Source organism: Hoplias malabaricus, chromosome 4 (assembly GCF_029633855.1).
Source record: "Hoplias malabaricus isolate fHopMal1 chromosome 4, fHopMal1.hap1, whole genome shotgun sequence".
In the NCBI taxonomy this organism is placed as follows: Eukaryota; Metazoa; Chordata; class Actinopteri; order Characiformes; family Erythrinidae; genus Hoplias; species Hoplias malabaricus.
This window is the reverse complement of record NC_089803.1, coordinates 30,218,729-30,238,076: the sequence shown is the minus strand read 5'-3', so window position 1 is coordinate 30,238,076 and position 19,348 is coordinate 30,218,729. Positions and strand designations below refer to the sequence as shown.

Below are 19,348 nucleotides of genomic sequence, written 5' to 3'. Positions count from 1 at the left end.
AACATGTACGTGTGTGTCGCACTTTGAAGGACTGGCTTCCCCTCCAGGGTGTGTCCCGACCTTCCACCCAGTGATTCTGGGTAGGTTCTGGACCCACCGTGACCCTGAACTGGATAAGCGGTTACAGACAATTAATTACTACATGTTAGATTACATTTATTAAGAATAATGTAACGTCTAAAATACATAAAATAAATGTAATAATTAGAAAAGCACACCATAAATTCAACAGTGTTATATCCATATTGTTAGTGATAAATGAACATCAAGAGTGTTCTAAATTAACACTAATAGTGTTTTATCAGTGAATTTTCTCAGGCACCAAATGTGTACAATTTGGAATCAGTGACAGCTGGGTGTTCTGATGATTCTCTTAGTGAATATAACATAGTACACCCTTCTGAACATTATGACACAGACTTACTGTTTATTTAAATTATTTAACAAATGTATAATACATGGACTGAAATAACTGAACAGGGTTTTTACAGTACTATAGTTGTGGCCTATATAGAAAAGGAACCTTATTATTCATGTTGTCAGAGCATATGATTATATGAATATTTCACAAAAATAACAAAAAATGTTTTTGAGACAAATGATCAAATATAACCAAAATTAATAAACAAAATATTATTAAAATAAAAATTCAAGTTAATTAATCTAATATTTTAATTTGAAATCAAATCTATTATTCATCAGAAGGTGATATGTATGTATTTTAAAAGAACCCTAAATATCATGTTAATCCCCTGGTTAACCAGAAAACATTTCATGCCTGAAATAAACAGTGCCATTGCTAATCATCTCTGCTCTGATACTGCAATGCTTTAAAGACAATTTCAAAAAGGGCCAATTCAGATAGCTAGGATTACATTATAAATATAAGGAACCAGTTTACTCCTGAGTTGGGCATTGGTCCAAACAGATTCAAACCCTCTTATGGAGAATTTACAAACTGTTGTGTTTTATGCAGCATACGCACCTAATCTAACTATGGTTAGATGCAACTTTTAACATTTTTTTGTGTATTTGTTTGTATTTTAGTGTTTTAATTCAACTGAAAACATTGTACATGCTTTTCAAACAATGTTCCCAGTACAAAGAAATTCTTCCACATGGGCCAATATAATAATAATAATAATAATAATAATAATAATAATAATAATAATAACAGCAACAACAACAATAATATAAGTAATAGTAAAAAATAATAATGCAATAATGCAAATTATAAAGGGTTTTGCCTTTGCTATATAAATCTGAACATGGTTGTATTATTAGTAGTTCTCATCATGAGCTTTTGCGTAGTTTGAGGAAGTATGGCTCGTGCCTGAGGTTGCCAGATATTAAACTCCCCTCAAATCTAACAGAAGTTTATCAGAAAGGAAAAGATATAATGGATTACGCTTTAACATCTTGATGTGTATCTTCAAGGTATTGATCCTTATTTGAAACTTAGTTGAAAAAGCAATTAGGCTGCACCAACTGATGAATTTCTATTTTTTTAGAGAGGGAATTAAATGATCTTGTTTCTTTACTATCTTTTGAAACCTGTCTAGAACTACTGGGCATAAAGCAGGGACACATGCTGGACAGGGCGTCAATCCATCACAGGGCAACACTCACACATTCACTCACCCACTCACACACTTATGGGCACATATACATGGCCAATCACCTTTACAGAGGAAACCCACACAGACACAGGGAGAACACACCAAACTCCTCACAAACAGTCACCCAAGGCAGGGTTTAAAACCAAACATAACCCATGAACCTGGAGCTGTGTGACAGTGACTCTACCTTTTGTATCACTGTGCCACACAAATGAGAATTAAATATAATACACGTTATAGAGAATTTTCACACTTGTAGCAGCCCAAAGTGCTTTAAAACTGGAAATTAAATTTAAAATATATAGATAACAAGACAATACAATAAAGCAGTAATTGTGTAAGAAACAACAGGCTAGAGATGGCTACAGAAATGTCAGTTTCCTCCATCCTCTCATGTGAGATTTATATTGTATATATAGATTATAGACACTACCCTTTAAATTAAATATTAGTTTTAATTTTGGAAACTGTGTGAAGTGTGACAGTTTGTGACAGTCTGTGACACTCTGATGTATTTGTGATAGAGCAAGGGTTATAATGTCTATTATAAGTTTTGTGATTGTACATCACATCAGAACACTTCTACAGCTCGATATACACTGATCCTCATTGTTTCATTCTGCATTCAATTTTGCCCAATGCTAAATCCCCCCAAACACCCTGGACAATGCAGTCACATCAGGATGAGATCAGACGGTATTGCACGCTTTGTTGGTAACAGTCTTCATTGAGATGTTTATAGGCATGCCTGGGCATGTCTCCTATTCCCTTGAATATAATGAGGATTTGTGAAACGCGTGGCAACCTGTGGGCTAGCTCAGTGTGTTGCAGTCACTTAGAAAAGCAGTGTCTACGCAGGAGAAAAGACGTCGACAGGGAAAATGCCTGTAAGTCCATATTTATTCATGAAAAAAACGTAGTTGTAGTTGACAGCTGTATTACCGTAAACTGTTTGTCGAGTTGTTTATGAGTCTTTGAGTAGTGCTTTAATGCTTGGACCCATTAAATTGTTTGGAGTTGTTTTCTTTCTGCGTGCACGTGTCGTATTCAGAAAAGCTCAGTTGTGGTGGATGTTGGGGGCCTTCTGTTTTTATTGCACGTTTGTTTGTTATGTGGCACATTTTACGTTTTCTGCACTAATTACTGGGCGTTATTTGTTAAAATGTGAAAAATACCGATGAAAATTGACTTGGGTCAACACATTTTCCCAGCTTGGTAAAATATAAACAAATATGTAAATTTTATAAAATTAGACATATGCGTTATTAGATTTACCTCCTTTAATTTCAGTACGTTTACAGTGGCGATTGACATATTGGCGATCATAAAATAGAAACATCCTGGCTCTGTTTGCTTACTTTTTCTTTCATTTAACCCTTGGTGGGTTGAGCTCAAACGTATTCAGGTGTTTTAATGAGCAAGCATTTTATTTACAGTGTGACAGCACAGTAAGGGTCCTGTAGTCTTACGGGCAGTGCAATTAATTCAATATTAATCAATAATTGTGTATGTAAATTATTTGTGTGTGCCCTTCGTTTCGACAGCTGTCCAAAGATTTACTGCACCCTACTTTTGATCTGGAGAGGAAGCAGCACAAGAAAAAGAGACTTGTGCAAAGTCCAAACTCCTACTTCATGGATGTTAAATGCCCAGGTAGTGTACACACCTTACACTAGCGCTTCACTGACGTATGTGTTATACTCCGTCATGCTCTACAATAACGTTATGTGTAATATCTACAGGTTGCTATAAAATCACAACGGTTTTCAGCCATGCCCAGACTGTGGTGCTGTGTGTCGGGTGCTCCACAGTGCTCTGTCAGCCCACAGGAGGGAAGGCCAGGCTGACTGAGGGTGAGTACTTTTTAGAAAGAACTTCTAGGAAAGTCTGCCACTTGGCAGCAATCGTTGTAACGTCGCTGGGCAATTATTTTCACTCATACAAAACCAGGAATCTGTATCTTTGAAAAAGGAGATACATTTAAGCCCACATGCAGTAGTAACATTAATGAAGACTATTTGAAATCTCACAAGTAATTTGTGCCATTTTACTTAAATGACACAGCATGTCTGTCTACTGAATTACACTTGAATGTTTTACTGCTTCTGGATTTACAAATGTGATTTGTGTTGACAGATAGGGTTTCCTGTAACCGGATGAGTTATAAGTTTGCTTGGACATCTTAATAAATGATTTTCACATTTTAATATCGCTGCCTTTTATGACTGAATCCACTGCTAAGATACCAATGTCTTGCAACATTTGTTTTTCAATAGGTTGTTCTTTCAGAAGAAAACAACACTGAAGAAAAGATCTGAAAATGGACCTTTTGAGAAAGAAATTGTACCAGTTTCTTTATCTTTTCATTGATTACAATGAGTGTTGTGACTACATCGATTAAACGGAAGGTTATTTCTACCGTGATATTTTCTGAATAAAGACCTGGCATTGCATCTCTTTGGCTAGTTGTTCCTTATGCAAATGTTAAGTGTAGGTATTAAATTAATTATAAATAGATCTAATAATAAAGCATTTGGGGGATATCTACCATTATTATTGACAGTAAAATCACTAACTTAATAGGCTTCAGTGTTTCCAGATTTTCAAGATATTTCATAATTTCATGTCTAATGCAAAAACGTGTGCAGCCAACATTGTGTTAGTTCATGTGATGGAAACTATATACACATTTGTTTAAATGCAAATTTATCAATAAAAAAACATTTGGCCACAATTTCCCATATTTCACTTGTTTTACAGAGAATAGTGCCATATTAGCAAAGTAAACGTTGCCGCTACTCGAGATGTCACAAGGTAGGTTGTTATTTTAATGCTGAAGTATGTTAAACTAACTTACCCTTTTACGTCTCTTTCGGCTGCTGCAAGAAGTTTAGTACATTGTATTTCTTTTCCCTCACATCTCACTTAATCCACACATGTATTTCTTATAGTTGTTGAAACTGAAATATGGGGGGTTTTATTGTTCAAGCTGTCAGCTGCAATTTTCTTAATTATATCCTGTCCAAGCTTAGCTTGACGTTAGAAACTTTAGTAGTTAGGTGCATACCACTCTAGACATTTGTTTAATATTCCAACAAAAGAAGGTAATATTTTTTAACAAACTTACAATGATTAATCACTGGATGTTGCTGTGATTAACTTAATTGCAGTTGAATACACTAACACAAAATATATACAATTGCTGATACAAATTTTAAAGGTGTTTAAAAAAATGCACATCTAGTTCAATTTAATTATATGGAGTTATTTAAAAATCATGCACATCAGAAAAATGTAAAAGTGCTATTTATACCGCTATATTATGGTCAAAAACTTTGTTCATTTGAAAAAAAAAAAAAATCTGAATATCAAATCTTGAGATTGAACTTTGAAAAATGCAGCAATGTATTCAAAACTAACATGTGTAGGGTCATTTTTTTTCAGTTTAGATAGAATTTTGATTCAACTACTTTTTTTAAAATTGATTTAACTGTTTTCAATTTCCTATATACACTTGGATTTCTGAATTCTTATATTTTTCAATTGCAGATTTTTAAGTTAAAGCATGATTTAAAAAAAATTGAAAAACAATAATTCAGATATCAAGATATATAGGAAAGTGAAAATAGAAAATAATTTATTCAGTAAAAAAAATTAAATTAAATCAAAATTCTATTTGAACTGAAATAAAATCATCCTACACTTATTTTGAAATTTTGAAGTTCAATCTCAAGATTTGAACTTTCAGTTTCAGATTTATTTTTCAAATGAACAAAACTTTTGACCCTAATATAGATCCATAACTGACAGACATACTTTAAACTTAACTCAGTTATAGCATTAGCTTTTAATGGATCACAAACTAAAAGGTTCCGTAGGAAACAAAGGTTTTTCTGCCAATAAACAAACGATCAGGTGCTGAGTGTGACATTTTATTTTTACAGAAATATATGTGAAGCATGAGGTAAGTGTTACCTTCATAGAAAGCATAAAAATACCCATCCTTAGTATCTTCCCAGCTTTTCCATGCATTAAAGACCAAAAGATGATTTAAAAGGTGTGGAAACATAGAAAGAAAAAACACACTCATACAAACATGTCTGAAGATTACATGCAATAAAATAAAATATATAAAAAAAAAAATACCCTACAATTTCACATTGAAAATAATTTACTGGGAATTCTTTCTCTCTACATTCTTCTGATTACAAAAAAAGTTAACATTTCTTTTTCCTTACTGCTTAGTAGCAGACTCCCACTAACTTTTCCTAAAGGTGCTCCAGGTTTGAAGGCAGGGATTGGTCCATTCTGTTTAAACATTCAGGCCTCAGTAGAAGGGAAATCCTCTTCATATTCTGCTTGAGGCGCCAGTGTTTCAGTCTACCCAATAAAAGACAACTTTAAAAACTAAGTTGAAACAAGAATGGAGTTTGAAAAAAAAAAAAGCACAGATTATGGATAAAGCTGCTTCATAAATGGTTGTGCTGAAAATGAGATTCACTGAGTCTGGCACTGTACTCCACGGCCCCTGGGACTTTCATCCTCATCATAAACTTCACCACTATAGTTTCTCCTCTGAGACTCCATGTCCACTTCACAGAGGTCCACCTCTTCCATATCATCTGTCAACATAACATCATCCCTTTTTGGAAGCAGATGTTCCAATTGAGGAAACATATTCTCAGGGAGCCAGTGGTTTTCTGGGAATTCAACCTAAAAAAAAAAAGAAAAAAAAAAAGAACATGCAACATTGGGGAGGTGAACTGCTCATGACCAATGCATTTACCCTGGCACAAAAACGTCAAAACTACGACATACAGACTGAGTTCAGAAAACGTACCTCAAACTGAATGATGAGTTGTCCTTTTTCATACGGATCCCTGTAAAGAGGCATCCCTTCATTCTGAATGCACTTGAAGTCATTGTGTTTTATTACTTGACCTGGCGTGGGGTGGAATTCATGTTAATAAACGCATTACACAGTATATCAATATTAGTTTTAGGTAAAACTGTACTGCAGTGCACCTGGAGGTGAAGTAATGATGAGCATTCTGTTGTCTAGTGTACGTATCGTCTTCTTGAATCCACAGAGTGCCTCAACCAGCTTTATCTGCATCTTCATCATTAGGTCATGTTCGTGTCTCTGGAAGACAGGGTGTTCCTTTTGGTCTAGGACAATGATGACATCACCAGGTTCCAAACCTGGCTCCTGATCCCCCTCACCATGGAATGTGATTTTCTGTCCATCTTTCATACCTGAGGAAAAATGTTAAAGTTAAATTTAAATATTATATAGAGTTTAACATATAAACTGCTCAATTTAAAACCAAAGGCTCACATACCTTTGTCAATGTGGACCTCAAGAATCTTCTTTTTGCGTTCCACTTTGTGCCCGTTACAGTTTTTGCAGCGGTCCTTAGCACTGAACTTCTCACCCTGCCCCTGGCATTCTGGACACATGCTCTGTATTTGTTGAATCATTCCTGGACCAATCTGTTGTACCTGGATTTGTACACCTCTGCCTTTGCAGTTTGAACATTTTTCCAGAGTGCCTTTTTTCCCTCCATAACCTATGGGAAAATAAAACTTAAATTTAAAAGGCTCTGTACAATATGGCAATTCATGTCTCTTATTTCAGAACTTATTTTGAAATTTAGTGGGTTTTTTTTGTAGAACTCTAAAGTTGTGTGTTATGTGAAACGTTCATCGAGGTTTAAATAAAATCACAAAGCAGAAATATGATTAATCTCTCTTCAAAAATGACCAAAATATGCTACTCAGAGCTCTCTGAGAACAGTGTGGGCGTGGCCCAATATACTAATGACTGTGTGTGACTCACAGCTCTCCAGTACTAGAGAAGAGAATGCTGTTTATGCTACCATGGCAACATAGCCTCAAGACAGCAGTCGCTGGGTTTTTACTCTGAACTGCGGTTGTCATTTTACACAATAAAATGGCACAGAATTGGCATTATACATTTGTTCATGTAAGGACCTATGGACGTCTTGTCTTTCATGTGTCTGTGGTGTGGTTTTGTGTGATTATTTACATTATTATATATGTTAACATAATTGTACGAACTGGACACCTACAGTGCCTTCAAATTGGTGCTTTCTACAGCTGTTACTCACACAAGTACTCTGGTGTGTGCTGACCAGTGACATAAGCGTTACCCAATTTTGGGACTGCCAATTCTATATCGAGAGGAGAGCAGTAATGGTCGTTTTTGAGGAGAGATTTATCATATTTCAGTTGTGCATTTTATCAAAACTTTGCTGAACATTTCACATAACACCCAAGTTTAGAATTATACAAAAAAAAAAAACCCACAAGATTTTAAAGTGGGTTCCCATGGGTTTTAAGGTAACTTCTGAAAAATTTGACATCTTGACTGTAGCTGCTCACAATCACCACCTACTGGACAAACTCTTGACAAAGATTTAAGAACTCTGCCTCATGAATTTAAATTCAGGCCATTGATCAATTTATTAAAAAATAAACCATCTGCAAAATGTGTTGTAATAAATCACAATTAATTGCACTTTTTCCCTTTAGGATGAGACATTTAATATATTTTTTAAATGTACAATAAAATAATCAACATAAACCAAACTAAATTCAATATAATGAATCACAATAATAACAAGTTAAAATGCTAGCAATTTCTTGTATTCCTGGGAGGCATAAAAAATAAATGTGCATGACAAACTAGGTACCAGAATCTATTTTATTATAATACCTCGGTGTAGTTTTAATTATTCCTGAATTAGAATCTCTTAATTTGATGTGTAATATTTCCACAAAGAACTTTAGCATAAATACCAAAATTTAAGCTAATGTAGCATTTTTTGTGGCACAACAAAGTGTGTGTGTGGACTATTATTTGTGAGAAGTTTTAATACCCATTTCAGCATACATTATGTGTAATCTACTTTCTAAATTCAACAGTAGAGGCACTGCTCATTACAAAAAAAACAAAACCTCAGCTAATACATCACTAGGCACTGTAAAAGGAGTTTATTGTGAAAGCTGTGGCCAAATTTGTTTAAATAGTGAATTTGCGTTAAATAAATAACGTTAACATTTCCAACATAATTGTGTTTGACAGTGAATTAATACTGACCACATTAGATAAAATTCATTCAAAGTTACTGTACTTACCATCACATTTCTCACAGATTACATTCTTCTGGAGACCAAGTTTCCTAGTTGAACCATTGTAAATTTCCTCAAGTGTGACATTAATCTGGTGGACCACGTTCTTTCCTAAGAAAAAAAAGAGGGCAAGATTCTGTGCTAAACTGAAATCTGTAAAGCCCAAACTATAAAAATCTAAAAATATCTGAATAGAAGTAATAGGTTACAATCTACAGAATAGCATTCTACTATAGCAGAATTCTGTTTTGATCATGATCATTACATTGTTACATTTAGTATCAGTCTTGTGCATAATTTAAGTGAAAAAAAAAATGTACCTTTCCTTTCTCTCTGTGTCCTGCCACCACCACCAAAGAACATATTGAAAATGTCCATGGGAGAGGAGAAATCTCCTCCACCCATTCCCCCTTCTTTGATGGCTTGTTCACCTCCTTGATCATATAGGTCCCTCTTTTTTGGATCTGATAAGACTTCATAGGCTTGAGATATAAGCTTAAACTGTATAAAAACAACAAACATATTACATTTACTACTATGATACTAAACACGTGAATAATGTTTGTTCACCACTGACAGACTGTCCCATGCCCACTGCAATATGTATTTTGTACCTGCAAATTAACATCTATCAACCAATATAAATGACTAACAGCCGAACAAAATCACGCAATATTTGAAGAGAAAGTCCGGTAGTCCCTGTGGAATGAGCAGCAGTAACAGGTAGGGGGCAGTCTGTGGGTGTATCCTATGGCTGTATGTTAATGTTAGCAGGCTAACATTAGAGCTAGAGGTAATTCTAGAAAGTTCCGCCGCACGTTTCTGTCGCTCTCAGTTAACACTAGCGACCAGGCAGCAGTCATATGGTGTTGAAAATAAGACACACAGGGAAACTTACTTTCTCGCCTTCATTTGGATTTTTGTCCGGGTGATATTTCAGGGCCAATTTTCTGTATGCTTTCTTGATTTCATCTGAGGAGGCTTGGGGATTTACTCCGAGAATGTCGTAGTAACCGGTCTCTCGGACCATCTTCGCAAAATATCAAGCTGCATGACAAAACCAAAACGAAAAGACGTTGGTTAAACAGACATACAGGGATAATGAAACATTACTATTAACATTCGTACCGGTTAAGCCATTAATATTGTTGATATATCATAGTCAAAAATATAGAAACCAGGAACATTCGCTGTTTCAATACAGACAAGTTGACAATCACTCAAAAACAACTAATATTCAAGCTATTTTTCCGATGAAAGTGAGAATGTATAAATGTCACGAGAGCATATTGTGGGTGTTAGTTTAGCAGTACTCACTGTCTGAGCGCCGGAGAGAGAAAGCCGGTGTGTGTGCGACCGTTAGCGTGTCTGAAGGGCTCTGGCGGTCTGACAGACTGTGGAGCAGGAAGATGGCTGGCTCTATATATAAGCTCTGCGCTGGAGAACTTTCTGGAGCTGAGCAGGAAATTTCTACGACCCGCCTCTCTCAGAGTGTAGAAGCGCCCAGCAATTGGGGTGGGTGATGTTAAATACTAATGTTATATCACGATAAAGGCCCTCGTGTTAAACACATTCATGTATTCTGACAGACCGACAAAATGTTGGCCTCTTCAGATCAACGGTGCATGGTGTTCACTGTTTCACATACTGTGCAGCACTAAACCCACTAAAGCAGGACAAGATCTTCTTTTTAATAAAACGTGTTTATTTGGTCAGTGTTCTTCAAAACTGCATCCCACTATATACTGCCAAACCTATTCAGGTATTATTTTAACATAATATTTCATAAGTATCACTCATGTGGGATGAAGAAATAAATTTGATTGATGGTCCCTGAATGAACTAGGCTTTTAATTAACTCAATCACTCATTCACTCATGCACTCACTATTAGCAATTGTAATTGCAAGTGGGGGATAATTCTCATTTATTTACTCAAATGTCGGGAGTGCTCCACAAGAGGGTGCTGTTTCATTTTAATTTTTCTTCACATCAATGACAGCTAATGATATTTCTTAGATGTAATCAAATAAAATACTTGTAATAGTCTGCTTTGCAACTGATCAAATCATTTGTACAACAGATCATTTTGAGAAAGTCTGAGATAATAATCAGAAGTGATATCTTTTTTACTGTTGTTTGACCAATGGTTAAAAAGGGGACACGTATTTGACTTTATTATATGCAACTTATTATAGTGAAAACAAATTTTGGAACATTCAGCTCACAAACACAATACAGTTATATTAAAAATAAATCATTCTAAATAATAGGAATATCTACAGTCCACAAAGCAGGGATTATGTATTATTCAGATAACTTAAGCCCAGGTTTGAAGACAGTCTAAAAGGAATTTCCCTGAGGTCTTTTTAAATTTGACACATAACTTAAGGCTGAAATGATTAACCTTAAAAACAGACCTAGACACTAAAATCTATACCTATACTAAATCTTATGTAGTTAGTGTTATTCTCTTTTTTTCTGTTAAATAAATTTTAGTGACCCTGTTGTTTAAACAATATGATGTTGTAAAACACTTGCATTTGGTGTTTATATTATTAATAATATATAGTATTAATAATAACACCTACAAGCAAATATATCATGGTCAGTCATGGTTATAATGTCTTCTTTAGCAACATTTAATGTGGGGAGATCGTTTGAAGAGGATGTATATAAAAAAGAAAACAAAAATTTGATTATAATTTGCACTATACACATATTAAGTTTTAAGTACACAAGTATACAAGCCGATTCAATCGTATGTAATTAACCAACGGTTAAAAATGCATTTCTTTGTTTTTAAATATATTTTTCTGATGTGCATTTTAAATAATTTGGATGCAACGACAAGCAATGTTTTTTGAAAATATAACTTGCAAGGCCATGTGGCAATATTCATCACAGAGGAATGGTATTGTTTAATGCAGAGTTGTCTGAAGTTTTAAATGTCTCAGGCTTTCAGTTGTGGTCCTCATGCTTGCCTCATACACTCAAAGATTTCTCCAGATTCCTGAAATATTTTGAGGTTATTATGCATCCTACATGGTGAAATACATAAAATCTTTGCATTCTTTTTTTTTGCAGTTTTTTATTTGATATTTGAAATATTTTACTAATTATCAAATATATAAATTGTATATTGTACGATATGAGGTCACTACAAAGAAGACTGCTGAATGGATAGACCTCTCCTATAAGGACTTTGTTCTACCTTCCAAGTTAAGTGCATCCTCCAATCAGCATCAGAGCAGACCTTTCGAACATATTTGACCAATGAACAGCCAAGGACGCTGTTCAGGGACTGTACCGGGTCTCTAGCCTGTTTGAAGACTGCAAAAGTAGCCCAAGGGTCATTGACATGCATGACATGATTTCACTCAGACTGGTAAAAAAAAGACTGAACAACAAAACAACAACACAAATTATACAACATAACATTAAACTTTGCAGCAAATAATAATGAAAAAGTCTAAAACTACATTAGTTTTTCCAAAATGTGTATGTTTTTATTTAGTTAAATAATTGATTGTGTGCCCTGAAATCTTTTGCTCACCAGAATCTGGTGATTTGTGACTCAGTTCACTGGTGCCTCATATCCTCACTGGAAGAGGGAGGGGTGTCTTCTTTACCTCATTATACCATGAACTGAAAAGGGTCTGAGTAGCACATACCAGCACAGCCCTCAGGATGAGCAACAATGGAATATCCCAACAGACAGCTTACAGTACAGGGCAACACAGTTCTGAAGAAAAAGGTCAAAACAGGTATGTAGATTTACTATAGATTTTTACATAAATATTTGCAATGTCGTGTTATATTCAATAAACATTTTAGTGTGCAGATAAATTATTTTAATCAATGCATACTGAAGTGTTTAAAAAATTGAATTAAAAGATATGCATTTTATACTGTACATTTTTATGTAAAAATATAATGTGTTGAAAACGAGAAGAAAATATTTCTGTTAACGATTCTGAGTGCAAAAATTAATGCATTGGACAAACAAATGCTTACATACTTCGTTGTCTGATAAGTTCTCCTTCTAAATGCCAATCAGTAAGCAATGTCACAATTTACCTTACCCTTGTTCATAGAACGTGGTAGAGTTAATGAGCTTGAAAGGACTGGAACTTTCAGTGTGTACTGGCACCTTCCATTAAATACATCGAATCAAAATGAAAAGTACAGATGAAAATCAATACATGTGCCAGGTTTAGGCTCAAAGCCTAAAAAAAGCTTGTATAAACTTCAGACAAGTACGCTGGAAAAAGACCAAGGTAATCTGGAATATGTTATTCCCCAATAAGATTTTTGTGTATAAAATTAAGCCAATAAAACCATAATATGAAGGGGATTGAATGGTTCTCATGCATACTGTGAACTCCCCATTCTAACAAAGGCACTGGGGCTTTGGCACTTGATAGCTAAATCCAGACTTTGTGTAAGCTTACAATACTGCACTGGAACCATGTGATCCATGGGTACAGCAACAGCTCTAGATCTGGAACTCCCTCCTCTTAATGGCAACTGTCCCCTCTTTCAGCTTGCCTCCTGAGCTCATGACAGACTTCAGAAAAGAAGAACAACACATTAAGAGTAATGGAGCATGTGAGTAATACTGTTTGATTTGCTGCACCATTGCTATATATCATTTTAATGAAAAAAATATTTTTATTATATTCTTTAAAATAAATCCTGTTTTATTGTAATGGTGTGTTGGTGTTTTTTTTTTTCTTATGATAAAAAAAGTATTTAATAGACATTGTTTCATACGATTCACAGCAGAAAAAAAAAAGTTTGTTGAAGATATGTTGGCAGGTGCATCTCTAGCCCCTGCTCAGTCACTCTGGACCACAGAGGCAAGCGGATCAGTACAGCTTAGAATCGACGAGCTTTGTCCACAGGAGACCATCACAGTGCATCAAATGTTCTTGAACTCCGTTCAGAAATATGGGAGTTTGCCAGCTTTAGCATCCAAGAGAAAAGGCAAATGGGAAAAGATCACATTCTCTGAGTACTACAGTTGCTGTCGGATGGCTGCCAAAAGCTTTCTGAAGGTGACCTGTGATGAAGAAAATGTACTTTAATTGCATGTTGCTGATGTAGTTAATTACTAAATTCATTTTTAATATTAAAATACCTTATAATTAAGCTAATTCAAACCACTTTAGAACATTATGAGAAGGCTCAGTAGCTTACACATTTTGAATCATGAATATTTTCTGGTATCTTTAGCTGGGCCTAGAACGTTTCCATAGTGTGGCCATTTTGGGCTTCAATTCAGCAGAGTGGTTTATTTCTGCTGTAGGAACTGTCTTTGCAGGGTAAGAAAGACATATAACTGTAAATATATAGAGAGAGCAAGCTGGAATTTTACATAAATATTTTTATGACTGTGGGTTTTGCTTTTATTTTTTTATTTCTTGGTAATTCCACAGGGGGTTGACAACAGGAATTTATACCACAAACTCACCAGAAGCCTGTCTTTATGTGGCTAATGACTCGAGAGCAAATATCATTGTTGTGGAAAACCAAAAGCAGTTAGATAAAATTTTGCAGGTAATTGTGTTTTTTCTTTTGTTTGTTTGTTTTTTTTTCTTCCTCAGTACAAGCACTGTAGGGTCAGTACTGAAGTCACAGACCACTAGTCATTTATTCACTTACAATTGGCATTAAACAGCTTCTGTTTAATATTTTGAAGTTGCTTACATTTTCTATTTTCATAATTAATATAATCTAAAAATATTAAGAAATATTTTAGTTTCCGGTTCCTTATAGAATGTCTTATATTACACTTCATAAAAAACTTAGCCTTTTTAGAAGTGATTAATTGTACTTCATGGCCATTTTTATTGGTAATTATATTTGTCTCTAGTCAGAGTGGTTTAGACAGTACTCTATGCATCTCAATGTTGCCTGTTTTTGATTCACAGATTAAAGATGATCTGCCACATTTGAAAGCCATTGTTCTGTATTCCGGAAGCTTACAGACGAAACTGCCCAATCTCTATTCTGTGAGTTAAATGATTCTATCTGCATATACGTAAACTGATTAGTAATAACATTAATGCTACCCCCTTCTCAAGGCTTTTGGACCATTTTATGAGCTCTACTTTCTAATGTGTACACTTTTCGTTCTAGAATTATAGTGTTATGTCTATCTGTTGCTTTTCCTACTGTTTTTAGTCCCATTTCACTATATTTTCTCAGTCCTGGGGCTTCCAACAGCATTGCTGTGTCTTATCCACCTCTACCAGTGCAACACACATTAACCTGCAACCACTATGTTCGTGTAAATATAGTGCTGAGAATGATCCACCACCCAGATAATACCTGAGGTGGTCCTGACCACTGAAGAACAAGATGAAAAGGGAATAACAAATTATGCAATGCAACAGACGGACAAGTCTGTAATTGTAGCTCTTCATACTGTATTTATATGGTAACACTGACAATGAGTACAGAAACAAAGAAGTGGTTTAATGTTATGGCTATGCTACACTCTTGTGCTCATGAGTAAAACTATGATGATCAGTAACTATCACTGTTTTTTGCACAGTGGGAGGAGTTTATGGGGCTTGGCGTGGACATTCCTGACAAAACTCTTGATGATGTCATCAGCAGCCAAAAAGCCAACCAATGCTGTGTACTTATCTATACATCTGGAACCACCGGCAAGCCAAAAGGAGTTATGCTTAGCCATGACAATGTATGTGTACTGACAACATTATAGGTGTTTCACTTAGGAAGGAAGCCATGGCTGAGTATTAGTATATAAATTGTGGATTTTTTTGCTGTTAAAATCTTGGCTTATCTCAGTGGTTAAGATGGCTATGAATATGAGAAAACAATATGAGTTCCTACAGTCTATCTACAAGCATATAGTATCTGACCAATCTCATCTCCAGTACCATCCCCTACAGTTGGGCAGAAGGTATAATCTGCCAATGTGTAGGTTTAATTAATATAAAAAATAATTTGTGTCAGTTTCCAAAAAGTATGGTGAATGATGTGTAATGCTAAAGGATTGTGCAATATACAAAGATTTTTGTATATAAGAGTCAGACAGTGTGTTGTATCATTTGAGATGTTTTATATGTATATGTGAATGTATGTTTATGTATTTGTTGAACATTTGCAGCAATTTTAGCTATGTGTATTCAAAGAAAAATTCCCCCTAGGGGACAATAAAATATATCTTACCCTATAGTTGATCATTATCCTTTGATGTAAAATATGCTACAGAGAACATATACTTGGTAGAAATGAAAAAAAGCTCATGTTTTATGAGCATTGTCTAAACCTAGTCTGCATCTGGAGAACCAGAAGTCTTATAAACTGAGATGCACATTGCAAAAAGTCTCACAAGACTTTATGATATTAAGTCAGTTATGGGCATTTTATATTAAAAATGTAAATCCAACGTACACTTCGTACAGGTGTTATCTCAATTATTTATTCCTGGAAATAAGCAAAGCATTTGTTTTGTTCCCTTTGGTAGATCACATGGACTGCCCATCTTGCGAGCAGGGCTGGAGACATGCAGCCTGCTGAATATTCACAAGAAACAATCGTGAGCTACTTGCCACTCAGCCATATTGCTGCTCAAATCTATGATCTGTGGACAGGGATCCAATGGGGGGAACTAGTCTATTTTGCCCAGCCTGATGCCTTGAAGGTATGCCTTGATATCCTTAATCGATTTTCTTTGAGAAAGGCCTAATCAAAATATTTTAATCTGTATAAGGTTGTATAAATTGTATCCCAGGGCAGCTTGGTTGGCACTCTCAAAGAGGCTATGCCTTCATCTCATATGGGAGTTCCTCGTGTTTGGGAAAAGATCATGGAGAAGGTAAAGCAAGAAGTCTCATGCTGTGCATATGTGAAAAGGAAACTTGTGACCTGGGCCATGTCTGTTACTCTGGAGGCTAATCAAAAGTACAAAAAGTAAGATGATTATTTTCGTGATTCCACATATTTTATTAGATATTCATTTTCAGGAATTGTTATGTCACTTGATCCTTCATCTTTGTCTTTGGGAACAGTGATGAGGAGAAGTCGTTTCTCTTCACCCTGGCAAATTCTCTGGTCCTAGAGAAACTTCATGCTGAACTGGGCTTCTCCTTCTGTCGGAAGTTCTTTTCTGGGGCAGCTCCTATTGGAAACGATACAATCCAGTTCTTCCTTGGCCTCGACATTCGGTTATGTGAGGTCTATGGGATGAGTGAGAGCAGTGGACCTCACTTTATGTCTGGTCCAAAAACATACAAACTGGCAAGGTAAATATCACTGGGTCAGTGAATTTGCTGCATTGTCTCCCAGTAGAGACAGAATAAGATTTTTGACTTAGGAGTTAACTTCAATAAATGCATTGAAAATACACTATTTTGAGTGTGTCATGTTCTTGTTCATTTAAAATTTTTAACATCTAGCTGTGGCAAAGTGGTTCCTGGCTGCAGGTATAAACTAGCCAACGTAGATGCCGATGGCAATGGGGAGGTGTGCCTTTGGGGCCGTAACATCTTCATGGGCTATCTCAACATGAAGGACAAAACTGCAGAAGCCTTTGATGAGGATGGCTGGCTACAGTCTGGAGACTTGGGGAAAGCAGATGATGAAGGATTCCTTTACATTACGGGAAGAATAAAGGGTAAAGAGGGCTAGACCATAACGTCATGATGTAAAAGTATACATGTCCTTTGTATATACCTTTCATTTACATTTGTTCACTTATGCTCCAGTAATTTATTCTCTCACATTTTCTTACATGTACTTACTGTGATATCTCTCATTTTTAGAATTAATAATTACTGCTGGTGGAGAGAATGTCCCACCACTTCTCATAGAGGATGCTGTGAAAAAGGAACTTCCTATTATCAGCAATGCCATGCTGATAGGCGACAAGAAGAAGTTTTTGTCCATGCTGATCACATTAAAGGTATTATTCCATTTTGAATTTTGCAGTTTCTAAACATCACCATATTCAACTGCAGAAGAAAATGAAAATAAGCTAAAGCATGATGAAGCCTCTACTCGTCCCCATTTGTTCAGTGTGTTACCAGTGCAGAAACCATGGAGCCCACTGATGATCTTAGCTTCGAAGCTGTGGAATACTGTCAAAAGCTTGGTAGTCATGCAACAAAGGTTTCAGACATAATTGGAGGAAAAGACAAGCTGGTGAACCACGCCATTCAGGAGGGCATTAGCCGGGTCAATGCTAAGGCCACCTCAAATGCCCAGCGTATTCAGAAATGGACCATCTTAGGGAAAGATTTTTCAGTCTCTGGAGGAGAGCTTGGTGAGTATATTTTTAAATGACTAGTTGATTGGCATGTTATAAATGATACTAACAACATATTTTGTTACTTTTTAGGTCCAACAATGAAACTGCGACGCCCAGTTGTTCTAAAGATATATAATGAAAAAGTAGAAACTTTCTACAGAGAATGAAATAATTATTGGTTTATTACAAATTTGAAGCCATTTTAAAAACTCTTTCATTATAATTTCTTGAAATAGCACTCTTGTACTGTAGAGATCAAAATTAGAAAACAACTGAATTACTGAATATTTTCTCAGATATTGGTCAGATATTAATGAATATTAGGTGTGGGTATACCACGGTTGTACTAGCATGTCATTCCAAATAACTGCAGTAGTTTCCTACTTTCTTCTACAAGTTGCATAGGGTAGCAATAACACAGGCTCCATTCTCTTTAACTAAGATAATTGAAGCATCACAATGATTTTGAAGCTGTAAAAATACAACTAATGTTTCCTTTAAAAACACTGGCTCCTGCACCTAAACATCGTGAATGGTTCATCTAAATAAAACCATACATTTTTCTTTTTCATTTATATATTTATTTGCTTTGGCCTACGCTGCTTCACAATTTTACATAATAGAAGACATATGTAAAAATGTATAGGAAATTATTTAAATGAGAGTTTTAAATATTAAAGTGTTTCAAAAAATTTTTTTAGGCAAGATAATTTTAGCAAATTGGACCCCAAAATCCTCCTGTAATTCTCGTGCAGATTTTTACCTTGCTGAATTACTAACATGCTTAAACACATAACACAAGGAATGCATCTATTGCTTTTTTTGTCAGAAAAACCTTAAATTCGAATGAGCAATGATTTTTTTAATTTAGAGAAACTTTTTGACGTTTTGATCTCTAGAGTATACTAGAAAAGACTAAGCACTATTAACTTCAGAAGTCAGAAATTTGTTAATGTACTATGTGTAATTTTCCTGTTTTGTTAAACAAGGCTTTGCCTGTACATTAGAAAATAAAACAAATTATTAAGTTAAATTTTTTTGCTATGTTATGCCATTTGTGGCTGTAGTCACCTTTGATACAAGTATTCCTTTACTATCACTGGGAACACTGCAGTACTTCTTATAAGAATTAGAAAAATATTGAGTGTGAGCGAGAACAAGCCAAGCTTTGAAACAGGAACAGCTTCTTATATTCTAATGAATTATGGTGATCAAATTGGAGGCTAATTAACAAGCCTTCTGACTCAAGAGTATTATTTTAACATAATAGTTAAATAAACCAATAAAAA

At 35.2% G+C, this 19,348-nt stretch overlaps 3 protein-coding genes across 4 annotated transcripts; 2 read left to right on the top strand and 1 right to left on the bottom strand.

Moving 5' to 3' along the window:
* Window positions 1–2,400: 2,400 nt before the first annotated feature.
* On the top strand, window positions 2,401–4,345 carry rps27l (ribosomal protein S27 like). The gene is made up of 4 exons (XM_066668412.1): window positions 2,401–2,506; window positions 3,164–3,272; window positions 3,362–3,472; window positions 3,896–4,345. The coding sequence occupies exons 1-4, from the start codon at window positions 2,501–2,503 to the stop codon at window positions 3,922–3,924; spliced, it is 255 nt and encodes an 84-aa protein (XP_066524509.1). The 5' UTR covers window positions 2,401–2,500; the 3' UTR covers window positions 3,925–4,345.
* Window positions 4,346–5,501: 1,156 nt separating this feature from the next.
* On the bottom strand, window positions 5,502–10,223 carry dnaja (DnaJ heat shock protein family (Hsp40) member A). The gene is made up of 8 exons (XM_066667292.1): window positions 10,092–10,223; window positions 9,673–9,821; window positions 9,095–9,275; window positions 8,781–8,885; window positions 6,962–7,189; window positions 6,645–6,875; window positions 6,460–6,560; window positions 5,502–6,332 (listed from the first exon to the last, which is right to left on the bottom strand). The coding sequence occupies exons 2-8, from the start codon at window positions 9,802–9,804 to the stop codon at window positions 6,117–6,119; spliced, it is 1,194 nt and encodes a 397-aa protein (XP_066523389.1). The 5' UTR covers window positions 9,805–9,821; window positions 10,092–10,223; the 3' UTR covers window positions 5,502–6,116.
* On the top strand, window positions 9,475–19,236 carry acsbg1 (acyl-CoA synthetase bubblegum family member 1). Of its 2 annotated transcripts, XM_066667290.1 has the most exons (15): window positions 9,475–9,497; window positions 12,333–12,540; window positions 13,320–13,384; window positions 13,559–13,833; window positions 14,012–14,100; window positions 14,215–14,335; window positions 14,710–14,790; window positions 15,336–15,485; window positions 16,278–16,454; window positions 16,545–16,723; window positions 16,822–17,055; window positions 17,209–17,426; window positions 17,575–17,714; window positions 17,828–18,074; window positions 18,150–19,236. In XM_066667290.1, exons 2-15 carry the CDS (start codon window positions 12,464–12,466, stop codon window positions 18,224–18,226), a joined length of 2,130 nt encoding a protein of 709 aa, XP_066523387.1. In that variant the 5' UTR covers window positions 9,475–9,497; window positions 12,333–12,463; the 3' UTR covers window positions 18,227–19,236. The 2 variants fall into 2 exon arrangements, with proteins under 2 accessions (XP_066523387.1, XP_066523388.1); XM_066667291.1 differs by lacking the exon at window positions 9,475–9,497 and having other exon boundaries at window positions 12,520–12,540; window positions 13,562–13,833.
* Window positions 19,237–19,348: the final 112 nt, after the last annotated feature.

Excerpts from the sequence above, each read along its gene's own strand:
- rps27l (XM_066668412.1), top strand. Across the intron at positions 3,273-3,361 it reads CATGGATGTTAAATGCCCAG|GTTGCTATAAAATCACAACG; the intron begins GTAGTGTACACA and ends TAATATCTACAG. Across the intron at positions 3,473-3,895 it reads GAAGGCCAGGCTGACTGAGG|GTTGTTCTTTCAGAAGAAAA; the intron begins GTGAGTACTTTT and ends GTTTTTCAATAG.
- acsbg1 (XM_066667290.1), top strand. The coding sequence starts at position 12,464 with ATGAGCAACAATGGAATATCCCAACAGACAGCTTACAGTACAGGGCAA. Across the intron at positions 15,486-16,277 it reads TTATGCTTAGCCATGACAAT|ATCACATGGACTGCCCATCT; the intron begins GTATGTGTACTG and ends TCCCTTTGGTAG. Across the intron at positions 17,056-17,208 it reads AAAACATACAAACTGGCAAG|CTGTGGCAAAGTGGTTCCTG; the intron begins GTAAATATCACT and ends TTTAACATCTAG.
- dnaja (XM_066667292.1), bottom strand. The coding sequence starts at position 9,804 with ATGGTCCGAGAGACCGGTTACTACGACATTCTCGGAGTAAATCCCCAA. Across the intron at positions 6,561-6,644 it reads CATCATTACTTCACCTCCAG|GTCAAGTAATAAAACACAAT; the intron begins GTGCACTGCAGT and ends ACCCCACGCCAG. Across the intron at positions 6,333-6,459 it reads AACTCATCATTCAGTTTGAG|GTTGAATTCCCAGAAAACCA; the intron begins GTACGTTTTCTG and ends TTTTTTTTTTAG.